The sequence below is a fragment of the Pituophis catenifer genome, unplaced genomic scaffold (genome assembly GCF_029215685.1).
Source record: "Pituophis catenifer annectens isolate HBS135680 unplaced genomic scaffold, rPitCat1.0.hap2 SCAF_1, whole genome shotgun sequence".
Taxonomy (NCBI): domain Eukaryota; kingdom Metazoa; phylum Chordata; class Lepidosauria; order Squamata; family Colubridae; genus Pituophis; species Pituophis catenifer.
The window spans coordinates 25,472,028-25,490,545 of record NW_027256881.1 but is presented as its reverse complement, the minus strand read 5'-3'; the positions used below and the strand labels follow the sequence as shown (position 1 = coordinate 25,490,545).

At 37.9% G+C, this 18,518-nt stretch overlaps 2 protein-coding genes across 2 annotated transcripts in view; one reads left to right on the top strand and one right to left on the bottom strand.

Annotated features, from left to right (window-relative positions):
* ADCY3 (adenylate cyclase 3) overlaps positions 1-18,518 on the top strand; it is an 83,896-nt gene that overhangs the window by 55,377 nt on the left and 10,001 nt on the right. The window contains exons 7-15 of the mRNA XM_070932203.1: positions 169-296; positions 2,222-2,380; positions 6,361-6,523; positions 6,886-7,005; positions 9,939-10,081; positions 11,081-11,242; positions 13,159-13,246; positions 15,992-16,108; positions 18,170-18,426. Coding sequence (XP_070788304.1) covers positions 169-296; positions 2,222-2,380; positions 6,361-6,523; positions 6,886-7,005; positions 9,939-10,081; positions 11,081-11,242; positions 13,159-13,246; positions 15,992-16,108; positions 18,170-18,426 — 1,337 coding nt within the window. The remainder of the gene's footprint in view (positions 1-168; positions 297-2,221; positions 2,381-6,360; positions 6,524-6,885; positions 7,006-9,938; positions 10,082-11,080; positions 11,243-13,158; positions 13,247-15,991; positions 16,109-18,169; positions 18,427-18,518) is intronic.
* Positions 15,140-18,518, bottom strand: part of CENPO (centromere protein O) — a 28,870-nt gene continuing 25,491 nt past the window's right edge. The window contains exons 9-10 of the transcript XR_011599728.1: positions 16,534-16,679; positions 15,140-15,380 (exon numbers count right to left, since the gene is read on the bottom strand). The gene's annotated coding sequence lies outside the window, so the exon portion shown is untranslated. The remainder of the gene's footprint in view (positions 15,381-16,533; positions 16,680-18,518) is intronic.

The window sequence follows — 18,518 nt, the reverse complement described above, 5'->3', positions numbered from 1 at the left end:
CATATATAAGTCTAAGTGCTATTGCTAGTGCTATTTTGGGTCAGAGGATGAATGAGGCAAGGAACCCATGGCAACTTTTTCAACAATAGGTTTAAAAGTAAATTGCAGATTTCTGAGACCTGAAAATCCTAAACCTTTACTTTTTATTAAAACATGGCATTCTTACAGAAATACCATCAACTGCGTATCAAGATTCTGGGTGACTGCTACTACTGTATCTGTGGATTGCCAGACTACCGTGAAGACCATGCTGTTTGCTCAATCATGATGGGTCTTGCTATGGTGGAAGCTATTTCGTAAGCAAACTTCACAATTTGCAAATTTGCATGCTGTTTTTGATTTTTGCAGCCTGGGATGTTGTCTTTGTTTTTTTCATTCATGGTTTTTTCTTTTTCCCACATGAAAAACTCTTGTTTTATGAAGTTGCCAAGGAATATTTTTTATGTGAAATATATTGTTTTATAAGAACTTTATTGAATTACAGATGTGAGAGCCATATTTGTTTAGTTCATTTTCTTTATGTAATTTATTAAAATCATAGAGCTGCAGGAGTGAGATCGGTGGCAAATAAATTTAATAAATGCATAAATAAGCCTCACTGCAAGATTCTCTATTTGATTACAGAACTCTTTTTTCCTTCTCTGTTGTCTTACCGTATTTAAAGACAGTAATATTTATTATATCATTATTTCCTGATGTATCCTTGCATATTTTTCACCTAAAGGTTAATTGTGTAGAAATCTTCCTCTAAGTGTGGTTGCTTCTGAACTGTAAATTTTCATCTTAGTTTATCTTTTCCAGCTGGAGATTCAGAAAAAAATGTTTCCTGGTCTTTTTTCCACTCACCATGATAACTAAACAATATCTTTCCAGCTAATTTTGCCTCTCTGTAAAACAAAATTCCATGCTTAGAAAAGTCTTAGGAATGGAAAATTTTGGTCTTGAAAATAAGTATTTATGGGAAATTACAGGAATAGCAACATTGAAATTAGTTTTACAACCCAATTATAGAAACAAGCTAGAGAAATACAAGAGAGGAGAAAAGGAGAACTTGGTTATTAGGCAATCTTTGGAATCTGGCAGAAGTTCAGATTTCATAAGAATAAACAAAACTATATTTCCTTAGTGCTCTAAACTAGGATTGTTGACAGTAATAGAGCTCATCACGCTTTTTCGACACAGTTTTTCCAGCCCTATCTAAATGGTCAAGGTTTCACAGGGGATCCTTGAACTGTAAAGAAATAGCTGTTACCAAGTTATTGCTTTCCCCCCATGCTATATAAAAAGCCATATCTTGCATTTAGAAATAATTTTTACTAGTGTGCCTATTCCTGTATTCAAATCCTCTTCAAAACCTGAGTTTGTCCATGATGGCTGAGTTTTAGGGCCCTTGTAGTCTACCCACATCTGGAGACTACTATATTGGGGAGCTTTGTGTTCCCTTAATGAAACCTTAGACTTAGACTTAGAATAACTTTATTGTCACTTTGAATGTACACTAATTGGCATACATTAAAATGAAATTACATTGCATAAAGCTCTCAAAGGGACCTCTAATATAAGCATAAAAATGACAAGATAAATAAATAAATACAAAATTATGCATGTACCCACATATATTATATGACAAGGAGAAACAACACAGTCTAGTTCAGATGTATACATGGACATGGCAAGAGAAACAAATCTTGCAAGTTTACCAGACGGATGGCATAGGGAACAAAGCTGATACAGACTCTGGAAGTCCTGCTAGAAATACTTCGAAACCTCCTCCCAGAGGGGAGCAACAGAAACAGACCGTAAACTGAGTGTGTGGGGTCTCTAACAATGCTTTGAGCTCTAAGCACATAGTGCTTATAAGCAGTATCCTGAATAACAGGAAGCGAGCTTCCTATAATCTTCTCGGCTATCCTTACCACTCTCTGAATGGACTTTCTATCTGAGGCACTGCTGCCACCAAACTAAACAGTGATGCAGTTTGTTAACACGCTCTCAGTTGTCTCTCTTTAAAAAGTAGCCAGGATAGAAGGAGAAAAAACCTAAACAATTATAGCAACCTCACATTGCTTGTTAATTTTCTTTTCCTTCCTACTGCCCTTAGCAGCAATGAAGCCCCACGCACAATAAAAGCAGCCATAGCAAAGCCTTCTGAAGTACAGAAACAGGAAATAACCATTCTTTTGAGATAAATATTGCTTATTATTAATTTATTCCTCTATAGCTACGTACGAGAGAAGACAAAAACAGACGTGGACATGCGTGTGGGGGTGCACAGCGGCACTGTCCTTGGTGGAGTCCTAGGGCAGAAACGTTGGCAGTATGATGTATGGTCTACAGATGTAACTGTAGCTAACAAGATGGAAGCAGGTGGCATCCCCGGGTAAGTGCCTCCTAAGGACTGGTTTTTTTCAGGACTGTTGTTATAAACATGTTACAAAGAATCATACAGTTCTAACTTGTGTTTAGAAGGCAAGTTAATACTGCAAACTTAAAAAATCCAAAACCAGATCTTCTGTTGAAAACACCATCCAGGTGTAGGGCAGTATTTATTTTAAATTAGCAGCTAGACTCACTGTTTTGCAGTAAAAACAAGGTACCTGTTCTTAGGATATGCTTCAGGATCACTTAGAAATGTATAAACACATATTATGCATTGCATTGCATTACATTGCATTTGTATGCTACCATTCTTGGATAGGTTCTGGGTGGCAAACAACCTGGTAAAAACAACCCTCTGAAAAATAGTAAATATAAAGCCCTTACAAAAGCAAAATTGACAAAATCAGTAAAAATAAACAGAAAATGTAGAAGGTCATGTTCCCATCAGATTCTAGCCTTCACTCACATGTCTTATCCTAGGTAGGAGGAACTCCCTTCTGAAAACTAGGAGGGAAAGAGGAGATGGGATCTCTGTGGGGAGAGACTTCCAAAGTGTGGAGGCAATGATTGAAAAAACCTGCTTCCAGAGACCTTTCTGATCACAATCTTGCACATATAGCACTTAGACTTATATACTGCTTCACAGTGCTTTACAGCCCTCTCTAATACCTGGAAGGAGCTGACCCTGTTCAGTCTGATTGGATTTAGATTGCCTATATCCTTTCAGCAAAGGTCCTTTTTTGTTTTTTGCATTAATATTGCAGGGATTAAAATCCATACGTGCATTCTTTTATGCTTTTCAAAATGGAGAGAAAGTGAGTTATAAACTAACCTGAATTATATTTATATCCAGTGGTGAAATGTAAAAGTAGTTACTACCGGTTTTGTGGGCGTGGCTTGGTGTGGGGGGGTAATGTGACTGGGTGGGTGTGGCCAACTTTTATTTTTTTTAACTTTTAAAACCATTTTTTCTACAACCTCTTCGGCCGAAGAGGTTGTAAAAAAATGCTTTTAAAAGCCTCTGACAATCGGGCAACTCAGCTGGGATCGTCAGAGGCTTTTAAAAGCATTTTTTCTACAACCTCTTTGGCCGAAGAGGTGGTAAAAAAAATGGTTTTAAAAGCTTCTGATGATTCCAGCTGAGCCGCGTGATCATCAGAGCCTTTTTTTTTTTACTTTTAAAAGCATTTTTTTGGCCAAAGAGGTTGTAAAAAAAATGCTTTTAAAAATAAAAAAAAGTCTCTGATGATTGCGTGGCTCAGCTGGGCTTGGGGGGAGGGGGGGCAGGGATTTTTGCTACTGGTTCTCCAAACCACCGGCCGCCATCGCTACTGGATTGGGTGACCTGGTCCGAACCGGAAGCATTTCACTCCTGTTCATATCCATGCACATTCCCTACTAACAATAAATATTCTACCGTTCAGTATAGTATATGTGCCAATAAGCCACAGGCACAACCAAACCCCAGCTCTAAAATAACAACACAAACGAATTGTAAAACAAATATAAAAATCAAAACCAGATAAAACTACAAAAATAAAATTAAGAAAGAAGTTAGTGGAGTTCATGAACTTAACTAGAGTATTTCCTGAAGCAACTCACTTTTTAACATCTTCCTGAATGCCATTAAGGAAGTGGTTGGTCTGTCCTTGGTTAGGAAATTATTCTGAAGCACCGGTACAACAAATAAAAAAGCAACGCCTCCTAGCTCTGATTTGAGGAGTTTGTAGTTTGTGAAGCTGTGATAGTTGTGTGTGCTGAGGCAGTATCCAGTTGTCGCTTATTTTGAAAATGGTGTCATAAAACATGGGAAAGATATGCGTGATAATATACTATTGTGGGGTTCAGGGGAAGGAATGATGGACTGAAGATGTCTCTGCGAAAGCAGAACTGATGACTGTAGCAAAGACCAAGGAGCTGGTGAGTAGACAGGTTCCTTGGAACTTCTCCAGATAAGGAGAGGATGGAAGATTGCCCATATTTGCTCTGGATGGCTGCTCTGTGCCAGGAGACCACAGGACAGCAGTCTCCCACCAGTGTGAGTGTCGGGAGATGATGGGAATAGCCATCTTGCTTGCAACCATGATCAGCACCTTTTAAAGAATACTAAGTTTGCTAATTTTACTTTCTAATCACTTTCAGAAATTGCTTATTTACTTATTAACTTCTTTTAAGCTTAGAGACCTTCAGAATGCCAAGTTTGAAAGTACTAGGTGATTTCTTTTTCAACCCTGAATGAAAAAGTAATCAATCATAAGCTTAAGAATGTAAAGAATTTAAATAAACAACAAGTAAAATTTTGATCTTAGAAAGTTATAAGTGGATTAACGGTCCAGATAAATTTGGAACTTAGAAAGTTTTACTCTATGATTTTTGGAATGAATTATAAAAAACAAACGGCTTCTTGTGGGAAATAGATCTGATTTGGTTATTGCAAGATGTAACAAAGATAAGTAATTTTATTTTTTAAATTGGACACTAGAAAGGACAAGAGGGAAAAAAAAATAAAGCTCACATATTGTGTTAGTTAACTGGACCTACAAAATAATGCAAAATGTTGTAACATTGAAAATATTAAAGGAGAATTTTGAAGAATGGAGCCAGAAATTAGTGGCTATAATATCAACAGTGTCAGCCATGATGTTTGACTCTATGAACAGACTACATCAAAAAGATATTACTGAAGAAATGATAGAAATGGAACAAATTTATCTGACAAAATAGAGATGGTACTGAAAGTGGATTTACAAATGGCAGGCTAAAAAAATGATGGAAAATGATGTCTCACTGAATATACAAAAAACAAAAAACCCTGCTAATGTTTTAAAAATCAAAATGGAAATATAAATGGAAAACCAAGAAAGTCACCTGGATAATTTTTTTCTTATGGGATTTATAAAAGAGGTTTATTAAAGACCTGAAAAACTCTTTGTGATAGGAAAATGTAATGGGATATGTGGATGACATTTACACATTCCACTACATGAGTGGAAGAGATACTGCCTAGGAAACAATCAGACAAGAGAGGCAGGAACTTCATAGTCAGAAGGAGACCTAGGAAGACCCACCTTAATGGATGAAGCAGTTAAAAGTGACAATGGAAAGTTTGTACTTTCAGACTTGGAGGATTCTGTTAATGTAGCCTTACAGCAAAGTAGAATTAGTTCATCTTGTCACGTTTTCCTATCTGGTTTAAAGATAAAGAAGAAATGAACAGAAATTAAATCCTATGAAAATATCTGAATGAACTGTTGAGACTGTTAGAAGTAAAAGGAAGAAATATAAAGTTGTTTATTTGATCAAGGTTAAAATAGAATAGAAAAGAATAGAAACTTTATTGTCACTTTAAATGTACACTAATTGGCATATGTTAAAATGAAATTTCTTTGCATTCAGCTCTCAAAAGATAACCATTATACATATACCCACATACACACACATATATGAGACAAAAAAATCACAGTCTAAAAAGGTTAAAAGATGATATGTTGTTACATACTACTGGCAGCCTTTTAGGGACTTCCTGCTAACACCAGGATTGAAAACACTGTGTTTTATGGACTTCTCTATAGATATGGATTGGATGATAGATGAAGAAATAATTGTAACTCTGGAAGTGATGAAAAGCCTCTAAATGTGTTACTTGTGATGAAATTTGGAAGCAATTTCTTTACATATTTCTTTTCTCTTTATTAGATTCTTACTTTTCTCCTTTTTCTTTTTCCTTTTCCTTTTTCCTTTTTTCTTTCTTTAAGTTTGGCTGGTATAGTTTTTACTATTAGAATCAAAATTCTTAATAAAAATTTATCAGGGACGTTATACTGAAAAATACTTTCTAATTATTTCAGGACAGTGGTATAGTCTATTTGTATAAATTCTGAAAGTCCTTGAAGTTCTGGACTTTTCTCTGATCTTGTTCTTCAACAGCACTCACATTTTCTCCTTTATTAAGGCTGACTGCATTTTCTGTGGTCCTTTTAGGCGTGTACACATTTCTCAGAGCACCATGAACTGCTTAAAAGGAGAATTTGAGGTGGAACCCGGAGATGGTGGGTCACGATGTGAATACCTAAAGGAAAAGGGGATTACCACCTATCTCATAATAGTCCCGAAGCAGGCACTCAAGAATGGGATCAATGGGGTGGTGAGTATTGCTTTCACTAGATCCTTTGAAAAGAATGGAATTATATATCAGCTTTGTTAGGATCAGAGGAAAGAGAAGAACATGTTCTCATCTATCTTTTTCCTTTTAGCTTCATCATGATACTAGGTAAGATTGATGCTTGATTTTAATTTAGATTGATTACCTTGATGCTGCTGCTGCTATTAGCTATTCTAAGCACTTGAATGTTTTTCTTTCTAACACAAAAGTTATTTTGACGGGACTTCTCTGCATTTAGAGAAGAAAATTCTGACAAGAGGTCTAATACCTTTTGGACACTTAATTTAGATAACCTAGTGGCCCTATACACATTGTTCTGTTTCTTTTTCTGTTTCATGTTACAGAAGTTATCTGTCTCATCCTCCCATGGGAACTCACCTCAATTGATCAACACCAAAGAATGCAATGGGAGCATTAATACAACCTGCACAACCCCAGATGAGGCAGAAGAATCGGATACTAGGGTAAAGCGGCAGAATGGATAGAGAAGGATAAACGCTTCGTTGACATGTGTTCCAAGAAAAGCTGCTTATATGTAAAACGTAAAAAATATGTCCCAAAGGTACTTTTTCAAGAGGCAACTAGTTTTTCTGGGTTTTATTTTTGAAGACGTTTCACTTTTCATCGAAGAAACTTCTTCAGTTCTGAGCTGAAGAAGAGCTGCAGAAGCTTCTTGGATGAGAAACAAAACATCTTCAAAGAAAAACCAGAAAGTCCAGTTGCCTCTTGAAAAAGCATCTTTGGGACAACCGTGACCTGGATGACTGAGAATCTCCATAGACATTAAAATTATGTATATTTGCACGTGCATAGATTGGGAATGTTTTGTGGATAGAAAAGTGATCATTACTAAAAATCCTTCTAGGGTAATGTACATTTTAAAATGCTTTTGAAAAATAAAATCTTTAAAAATGAAAATGGAATCAATAACCAGTTGACCTTAACCAGGTAATAAAAACTAACAGGAAGCTTAAGAACAGTAAATCCAGAATTTAAAAAAACCCTTTACATGGGTGCAGCTTGTGAGGGAGGGAGGATAAACAAAAGACATTGAATATCAGGTTAATTTTGTAGAAAAGTTCCAAACATGAATTCTGTGTCAAGAAGCCCACTAATAAGTACTTGCCTGTCTTTAGGCCTCTGATGAGGATCGGTATAAAGTTCAGTCAAGCTTGTTGACTTGTGCCATCTGTTACACTTCTCCTAGACCTAGGCCTAGGGAATAGTAAGAAACTATTTGCATGCAGAGAGTGTGCTTTACAGCTGAGTTATATCCATGGCGGTTTCCTTAAGCACCATGGAATTAGTTTCGAGTTTTTTAAAATAAGTGTAATCCAGTATAAAATTGTTAAGCACTCCAGTGTATACTTGCTAAGTGATCAAGCAAGTGTACACTAAGCACTAAGTTCACTTAATGTATACTTGAAGCCTTAATATAGGTTGCATACTATACTATACTAATATAGGTTGCATACCTTGCTATTTCAGATATTACACACTTGATCCTTTAACCTACTTGGTTTGAACTTGTCCTAGTTTTGTTGCATTTTGGATAATATTAACAGGATGTTAAGATGACTCTAGGTCAACTGCTGTATGTTAAGGGTGAAGATGATTTTCTTCAGTATATTCCCAGGATTGGAATCTTATCAAGCAATAGAATTGTAGGTTTGAGGGCAAAGATTAGCTAAAGGGGTTATTATATATAACTGAAAGTAGAAATCTATGCTTGATTTGCTGCAATATTGCTGATATGCATTGTTTGCTAACATTTTAATTAGTCTTTGAGACAAAGAAGATGACTCTGACATTATATGGTAACAGTTTTAAAAATATTTTGCTTATGATGTGATTTCTAGTCCCTTTCCCTTTTTTTTATTGCTGCATGTTTTGATTTTGTAGTGGAGTTGATATCTATGGAGATTCTCAGTCATCCCGCTCATGATTGCCCCAAAAATGCTGTTGAAAAAGCCTCTTGAACAGCATCTTTGAACGGAGTTGATATTTAATGTTTTCCATATTTTCTATTTATTTGTTTGTATAATACATTTTTTTTAAAAAAAACTTGAGTGGCCCCTCTTCCAAAATCAGAAAATATTGCAAATATGTTTTCTTTGCACATAGCACAGAAAAAAAGTGTGTGTGTGGTGTGTATGTTTAAAATTGCAAGGTGGTTTCATGACAAAAGTGACACACAAGGGGGAATATGTCAAATTAAGCATTCAGAAGTATATGCTCCTGTTACAACTGCAATAAAAATAGTAGTAAGACAGGTAAAAATAGCAATGAGGGTAAGTGAGTGGCATCCAGGTGTTCTGTCCTAAGCAGAAAGTTGAGAAATGTAAACAATATTTCCAACAATATTTCTGACTACTTCAACGGAACACGTTATACAATTCTTTTTTGTAGATCTTTTGCCTATGTCCTTGGTGTGTCATTAGTGGTGAAATCCGAACCGGTTTGCTACTGGTTCGCTGGCCGTACATGCATACTGCACGCCAAATGCGCGCTCTGCATGTGCACTCGGATGCACACTATGCACCAAAAGGAGGCTTGGGAAGGTAAGTAGAAGTGAGGGGGGGGGATCAGCTGTGGTGTGCGATTTAGCTTCGCTAGAAAGCAGGATTTCCTGCTTTCTAGCAAAACTAAACTGTGCTGCACAACTGATTCCCCCCGCTGTTCTACTTACCTTCCCAAGCCTCCTTTTGGTGCATGCTGTGTGCGTGCGCATGTGCAGTACAGGCCAAAAGGAGGCTTGGGAAAGTAAGTAGAACAGCGGGGAGGATCAGCTGTGCAGCGCAGTTTAGCTTTGCTAGAAAGCAGATTTCCTGCTTTCTAGCAAAGCTAAACCCTGCTGTACACTGATCATTGGAAATACCGGTTTGGAGGAACCAGTAGCTTTTTTTTACTACCGGTTCATCCAAACCGGTAGTTTTTATAACGACTGGGTCACCCGAACTGGAGTGAACTGGTAGCATTTCACCCCTGTGTGTCATCCGTGTGTGGAAACATGACTACCATTCCCTTTCTTGTTCCTTGTTTTTAAAGAGTTACTTTAATTTAAAAATTAAATGGAAAATTGTATGTTTAAATTGTATGGTAAATAACTGGGGATTTTTTGTAAAACTGCTCATGTGGTCAAAAACAGAGAAGAAGTTAGGCCGGGCAGGAAGAGAACCTCTTTGAGGGATGGGTGGGGTGGGAGTGGGGAAATAGACGAGGTAGCAGAGAACAAACACATCAGTCTACATGGTGTAAAGAAGCACTCGGAGTCACCTTGAACTGCAAGATGGGCAACAAATAAATAAAATTTTGCTTTTTTAAAACAAAATCTTGTTTAATTAAATTTCAGCAGAAAGTAAAATGCAACTTTTGATTTGTCTTCTTTTCTATCCAGGTAGTGAATCCTTCCTTTCCCAACCCTCGAAGGCGTCTTCGCTTACGCGACTTAGCAGAGAGAGTGGTGGATGCTTCAGAAAATGAGCAGGAACTCAATATATTGCTTAATGAGGCCTTGCTGGAGAGGGAAACTGTCCAGGCGTATGTCTCCTCTTTTCCTTCCATCTTAGAGCTAATTGTGTGCTTTTTGCTCCATTCCAGTGTTTTTTTCTTCTTCTACCAGTTTGAATATCACACTTACTCTCAATCATGTCCACCACTGCTGTGGTTTCAGACTTTCACCATGATTCAGGTCCTTGTACTGCTTTGGTTGCTATTTTGTATTGTTGGAAACAGTATTCTGGAGACTTAATTTTAGTTGTTTTTATTATTGTATTTACTTTCTACTTTTCCTCTATTTTACAATTGCAAGCTGCAAATTCTCTTTGTTATGTTTGTGTATTTATTCCCTGTTGGACCCCTATTCAGAAAATCACTGGGCTGATTCACTTCAGAAAATATTTCCATCATCTGGTCTCTGTCTCTGCAGTATAAACTTTTATTTTATTTTATTTAAAAAAGCTTCACACAGCATTTAAAGAATATGTCATCCTTTTAGTCCTCATACGCTTGTATAAAACTGAAGAACAAACCATCCTCAGCATAGCGAGCTGACTTTTCAATCATGATTTAAGCTGATAAGGGTTTTTTTTTTCAAAATAGAATGAGGACTTAACTAGCATTAGAGGGATTTAAAAGAATTTCTTAGGGACATACCAAATGCAGCCTCATATGTAACAGTGATCAGAACAGCTGCTTTGTTCCTGAGGCCTCAAAGAGATAATGCCAGAATTGAGATAGATGGGCCATTCTCATCTGGAATGAGGCAGCTTTCTATTTGCTGAGATAGGAGTTAAAAAAGATCCATGCAGGATCAGAACAAAAGTCCTTCTAGTTCAGCATTCTCCTAAGGCTAAATAAGATGCCTTGGAAGTTCACAAGCAGAATATTTCCCTCAAATGGCAGGCAGTTAAAGACATGATTTTTCTTGAAGTCTCAGTGAAACTGAACTGAGAGCTTATCATTTTACTACTGTTCTAAAAATCCGATACATCCTAGATGAGGATCCTAAATATCTGACATGTTCTAAATATCTGACAGGCTAAAAGGCAGGTCTACCTATCGCCTATCCATGCGTTTCATTGATCCTGAGATGGAGACACGTTACTCTGTGGAAAAGGAGAAGCAGAGTGGAGCTGCCTTCAGCTGTTCATGTGTGGTCCTGTTCTTTACTGCTGTGGTGGAGATCTTCATTGATCCACGGTTAGTACAGCTAGATCTGTGATCCTGTGCCCTTTTCAAATGGGGTTGTTAGAAAATAGGTAGTCCTTGACTTACAACCACAATTGGGACTGGAAAATTCATTATTAAGTGAGGCATCATGTGACTACACCCAATTTTACAATCCTTTTTGTTGTGAATACAAAAAACCATCTTCCCCCATTGAATTTGACTCATCAGAAACCGGTTGCGAAGGTTTCAGATGGTGATCACGTCATCCAAGGATGCTGCAACCATTGTAAATGTGAGCCGGTTGCTAAGTGCACAGTCATAATGGTATGACTGTGAGGAACATTTTTTTTAGCACTGTTGTGATTTCAAACAGTTGCTAAATGAATGATTGTAAGTCAAGGACTACCTGTAGTGCCAAGGATGAAATTAAACATTTCATTACCAGACTGGAAAGGTAATGTGGTTAATGTGCTGATACAGTGCCTGGAGGCTGATAAGGTCTAAACGGGGAGAAATAGGTTCTGAATGAAAACCCCCAAGTCAGAGTCGATTTGGGTTTATAACTGATTTATTCCAGGAATATTCAATCCCTGACTCTGAATGGACTTGTACTTCCCAGCTCAGAGGTCTGAAATTTAGGAAATTCTGAGACTGACAGCTTCTGTTTGAACAGCAGGTAGTAACTGGGACTAGGAGAATTTTTGTTCATTTTATATACTTATTACAAGCAATGTTGGCTCAAAAAGTCCTGGTCAGTCACCTCCCACTGAGATTACTATAAAATTCTCTACATGGAAGCTATAGCTAATATAGAATGCACCTGTCACCCCTCTAGGGTAAACCAGATGAAGAAACCAACATCATACAGGCATAAAACTACTTTTATTAGAACAGTTAATAGAATTTTGCAAGTCTAAATATGCTTCCCTTCTCCATCCTTTCATGTGAATTATGGGACATTTTAAGCTTGTTCCTTGAAATGGGCTTAAACCACATTTGTCTGGTCATTGGCTTGTGAATGGATATTCCCACTGTTCTTCAAGGCCACTCCCTAATTCCTCTACAGTACCAGCAAAAGCAATGATCTCTGCTTTGAGAGCTGTGTGAGTTGCTAAATAGCTTCCAGGTGCAAATAGCAATAGCAGTAGCACTTAGACTTATATACTGCTTTACAGTGCTTTAGTGCCCTTTCTAAGGGGTTTACAGTCAGCATATTGCCCCCAACAATCTGGGTCCTTATTTTACCAACCTCAGAAGGATGGAAGGTTGAGTCAACCTTGAGCCTGGTGAGATACAATTTGCCAAACTGCTGGCAGCCGGTGATCAGGAAGTAGCCTGCAGTACTGCACTCTAACCACTGCACCACCCCAGCTCATCAAGATATTTGTAGTTACCTTTAAGGTTATAGTTCCAGACCTGGTTAACTGAAGAACCGCCTTTTCTTGTATCTGCCCATTAAACTAGATCAAATAGGATCAACTTCCTCCAGATCCTATGGGATTGTTACTTGGAAATTGGCATTGTTAGTACCTGTCCCTTCTCTTTTGAAACCCTCCTGACAAAAATTTGGTCAGCTTCATGCCTCTTGGGTTTTAGGACAATTGTGAAGACTTACTTGTTTAGTCCTGCCCAGAAAGAGGGTGTGTGGGCACATGAATGTGGTGATTGCAGACATATGCATTTTTGCATATGCATTTCACATGCATTTTTTTCATTTTTACATTGTTGATGTCAGTATTTTTTATGTCAATCTTATCTGCCCAGAACCTTCAGGAATAGGTGGCAAGCAAGAAGAATGAAACAATTATATAAAATAATGCCAAAAATTATGTGCCAAAATATTCTTTTATAATAGGGAATTTGACTGCTTCTGCAATCAGAATAAAATACTGATATTTGATCTTCTTTGTATTTGATGTTTTTTTAAATTTCCTATTCTCCTGCAGGCTGCTAGCAAATTATGTGACATTTGTTGTTGGTGAAATCCTTCTCCTCATCTTGACTCTTTGTTCACTTGCTGCCATCTTTCCCAGGGTAAGATCTCCTTCAAAACACACAACTGTTAACTATTGTAGAAATCTCATCCTTTGCCATTCTTCAATGCCAGATCAAGGTTTTTTTCACTATACTACCAAAAATATTTGTGTTTCTATGAAAATATTTCTTATTTCAAGTTCCACCTGAGCTATAATAGTAGGACTCCTATATTTGTTTATATGCATATGTACAGTCAGGTCCAGAAATATGGGGACATCGACACAATTCTAACATCTTTGGCTCTATACACCACCACAATGGAGTTGGAATGAAACAAACACAATGTGCTTTAACTGCAGACTGTCAGCTTCAATTTAAGGGTATGTACATCCAACTCAGGTGAACGGTGTAGGACTTACAGCAGTTTGCATATGTGCCTCCCATTTGTTAAGGGACCAAAAGTAATGGGACAGAATAATAATCATAAATCAAACTTTCCCTTCTTAATACTTGGTTGCAAATCCTTTGCAGTCAATCACAGCCTGAAGTCTGGAACGCATAGACATCATCAGACGCTGGGTTTCATCCCTGGTGATGCTCTGCCAGGCCTCTACTGCAACTGTCTTCAGTTCCTGCTTGTTCTTGGGGCATTTTCCCTTCAGTTTTGTCTTCAGCAAGTGAAATGCATGCTCAATGGGATTCAGGTCAGGTGATTGACTTGGCTATTGCATAACATTCCACTTCTGTCCGTTTAAAAACTCTTTGATTGCTTTTGCAGTATGCTTTGGGTCATTGTCCATCTGCACTGTGAAGCGCTGTCCAATGAGTTCTGCAATATTTGGCTGAATGTGAGCAGATAATATTGCCTGAAACACTTCAGAATTCATCCTGCTGCTTTTGTCAGCAGTCACATCATCAATAAATACAAGAGAACCAGTTCCATTGGCAGCCATACATGCCCACGCCATGACACTACCACCACCATGCTTCACTGATGAGGTGGTATGCTTAGGATCATGAGCAGTTCCTTTCCTTCTCCATATTCTTCTCTTCCCATCACTCTGGTACAAGTTGATCTTGGCCTCATCTGTCCATAGGATCTTGTTCCAGAACTGTGAAGGCTTTGTAAGATGTTGTTTGGCAAACTCTAATCTGGCCTTCCTGTTTTTGAGGCTCACCAATGGTTTACATCTTGTGGTGAACACTCTGTATTCACTCTGGTGAAGTCTTCTCTTGATTGTTGACTTTGACACACATACACCTACCTCCTGGAGAGTGTTCTTGATCTGACCAACTGTTGTGAAGGGTGTTTTCTTCACCAGGGAAAGAATTCTTCGGTCATCCACACTTGTTTTCCGTGGTCTCTTGGGTCTTTTGGTGTTGCTGAGCTCACCGGTGCATTCCTTCTTTTTGAGAATGTTTCAAACAGTTGTTTTGGCCACGCCTAATGTTCTTGCTATCTCTCTGATGGGTTTGTTTCTTCAGCCTAATGATGGCTTGCTTCACTGATAGTGACAGCTCTTTGGATCTCATCTTGAGAGTTGACAGCAACAGATTCCAAATGCAAATAGCACACTTGAAATGAACTCTGGGCCTTTTATCTGCACATTGTAATTGGGGTAATGAGGGAATATCACACACCTGGCCATGGAACAGCTGAGAAGCCAATTGTCCCATTACTTTTGGTCCCTTAACAAGTGGGAGGCACATATACAAACTGCTGTAAGTCCTACACTGTTCACCTGAGTTGGATGTACATACCCTCAAATTAAAGCTGACAGTCTGCAGTTAACGCACATTGTGTTTGTTTCATTCCAACTCCATTGTGGTGGTGTATAGAGCCAAAGATGTTAGAATTGTGTCAATGTCCCCATATTTCTGGACCTAACTGTATCTGCGTATGTATTTTCAACTCGATGATTTTCCATCTTGAGTATGGATGGTGCCATTGTGAAGTCAGTTTGAGTGGGCACAGCCATATTTGCCGGGCAGATTTTGTGCTTGTTTTAATTGAGGGGACTTAAGAGATTGAGGGCAAAAGAAGAAGGGGATGACAGAGAACGAGGTGGCTGGATGGAGTCACTGAAGTAGTCGGTGTGAGCTTAAATGGACTCCAGAGGATGGAAGAGGACAGGAAAGCTTGGAGGAACGTTGTCCATGAGGTTGCGATGGGTCGGACACAACTTTGCAACTAACAACAACAATAACAAAGAGACAGAAATGAAAATGTATTTTGCAGCAGTTTAAGGCATCCATTTTGCCCTTTAAGCCGCCCTCCCATAGAAAAAATAGCCCACTTCTTAAGTTTTTTAAGTTGCAATGGTTCATGCGGATAGGATCAGTGTGTTTGATAGTCTTAATTTGGGAGGATTGCAGTTTTCCTTTTTTCATGTTTCTCTTCTCAAAATCTGGAAAACAGTATCATCAATTGTTATAATTGGCAGGAGCTCTGGAGTGGTAAAAAGCCACTGAGGCAATTTTTCTGCTAATAATCTATAGTGTCATCATAGCACCATCCAGCCATCACTGAAGTGCTATGAAGTCTTTCCTTGCGACTGTTATTTTGGGCAGCATTTGGGACAACAATGAATGAAAATGCAATTAATTGTTAATAGGGAGATGGCTAAAGATGCTATGGACTGAAGCATACAAAAAATGGCACTATTACATAACTACTGTCTCATTTCCATTCCTGCTCCCCATAGGAAATTAACATGTTCCTTCATAGTCTATCAGTGCTGGGTGCTACATCAGTGCTAGAATAAATTTAAATAACGAAATAATGTGTTTTTATTAATCCAGGTTTTCCCTAAAAAGCTCGTGTCTTTTTCCACATGGATTGACAGAACGCGTTGGGCCAGGAACACCTGGGCCATGTCTGCCATTTTCATCCTAACCATGGCTGACATTGTAGATATGGTAAGCAAAGATTGTAAAAAAAAGGCAATTTTTCTTTCTTGATGTCATTGCACCCTGCTAGCTTTCTAGCTAGAGGTGAGAAAAAATTGAAAGTGTTAAAATAGATTTTAATGAACAGATAATAGAAAGGATTAATCTTTATATTTTGCTTCCTCCTCATCCATTCTCCAAGACTCCAAGCAAATTAAAAAAAAAAAAAACTTGACACATCAAAACCATGGTCTTTTCTCCAGTCCTCCTTTCCAGTGGTAGGAGGGACCAGTGAAGCTACCCCACACTTTCCTAAACCATTTAGCATGACATGTGATTGACACCTGCCGTGAACTTCTTTTCTGGCTGAGTTGATAAGTGTATGAAGAGTTGTACAGTGGAAATCATTAAGGGAAATTAGTAAAAAGCCAGCTGCAGTTGATTATTTTTAGTACCTGTTAATAATTGGCCAGACCTTGAGCAATTCTGTGCTAAAACTGATATGGAAATACTGCTATTTTCAGGCTGGCAAACTTGGATGAGGTTTCCAAAAGGGGTGGAGGAAGAGAATGAAGGCTGTGGTTTTTTTCTTTCTGTCTCTCTGAAAAAAATGGCACAAGGATTATATATTGCAGTGCCTTCTCCTTCTCCTGTCCATTGCTGGCCATGTTTTAAATGGTGCGTTGATAATGGAGTCTTGCTAAGGAGCATCAGTTCACGTTTTGTTAATCCATCAGAAAACATCCAAGGTTTAAAAATCAATTAGATCAATCTTCAGATTGCCCTGTGGTGGGTCTTTTTTTTTTTTTTAATCCTTTGATGGTTTAAAAGGCCCTTTTGGGTGATATGGGGTGTTTTCATGTAACACATATTGAGCTTGAACAAACTGTTTTGATAGACCAAAAGAAAAGAGTTGGATGCATAGAAAAAAGAGAGAAAACTGACAGCAGAAGACCATTGAATCTGCATTTGAGGATTTTTTTTTGTTTTTTGCTTTTTTTAAAATTTATTTTTTAAAATTCTTTATTTTTTTTAATTTTTTAATTCCTGTTGAATGGTGGACATGTGATTATCAAATGCTTTGTTCCTCAAACCTTGCCCCATTTTTGTTGCCCATCTCTGAATTCACTCAATCTTATCAATATCTTTTTAAAGTGAGGTCTTTAGAACTGGACATAGTGTTCCAAATGGGGTCTGACTAAAGCCCCAAGAAGGACATTCTTTTTCCTGCTGGTGATCCTCTAGTGATGCACCCCAGAATTTTGTTTGCCTTCATAGGTGCCTGGCTACAGTGTTTACTCATTTTGCAGTCGCCTGCTCTGGGCACACCTAAATCCTTTTTTTCTGTTGTTCTGTCTACCACTGTACCGCTCAATACTGTATTGCATATGATGCATTAGTTATTTATTGTTACTGATCGTTTTACAGTGGGTATTATGAATCACAGTTCAACTTGTTAGGGTATAAAGTTACATGATTTCAGGAAAAAAACCAGGAATAAATGTAGTCTAAAAATAAAGATAAAGGGTTGAAGAGGAAAGAGTGGCTGTAACTTAAAATATTAAACATATGTGTTCTACACCAGATTTACTTGTCCGAGTACAGGGACACACACGGAAAGAAATTAGAGCAAACACAGAGTTTTGCTGAGTTTAGAGCAAACACAGCAAATTAGAGCAAACACAAGTGAATAAACCAGAGTAGAGTTCATTAGCCAAGCTGTGGGCTACACATGTAGAATGTTCAGTGATATATATTACAAACAAAAATGGGGATAATTATCCCTACAACAGGAAGTGACAGTTAGTGAAACTAATTGACATGATTAGTGCTTATGTGCATTATGTTTAGCACCTAAGGAAAGGAGTGACCAAAGATTTTCCATGGGGTGGGGTAAGTAGGCATAGCATATGTTGGTTGGAAAAATCTAGGTGATCACAAGAGATTTAATGTTTTCTGTAAACATGTGCTAGTATCTAATAGTTCTCCAGATATTACACTTTTAGCTAGGATTTTTTTTCTTCACTGTGGAAAATAAGGATATTGAAAACAGGGAAGGACAGCCTAACCCCTTTTCTTTTGTTTCAACAGCTCAGCTGCCAGCAGTATTACACCATTGTCAATGATACAGTTCCAGCAGTGCTTTCGGATGGTTGTGTGGAAAATCCCAAATACTACAGCTACATAGCAGTGTTGGCACTGATTGCAACTATAATGCTGGTGCAAGTCAGCCACATGGTCAAGCTCACTCTGATGGTGACAATCACAGGGGCAGTGGGAGTGGTCAACATTCTGGCCTGGCAACAGATCTTTGACAAATATGATCAGGAGCGATTCCAGGAAAACATGTAAGATGCTTTGAGGTCAAAAATGTCATGGGAGTGTGTTTATATTGGGTTTAGGCCACATCTGAAATGAAGAGGTTAATAATAATTTGTCA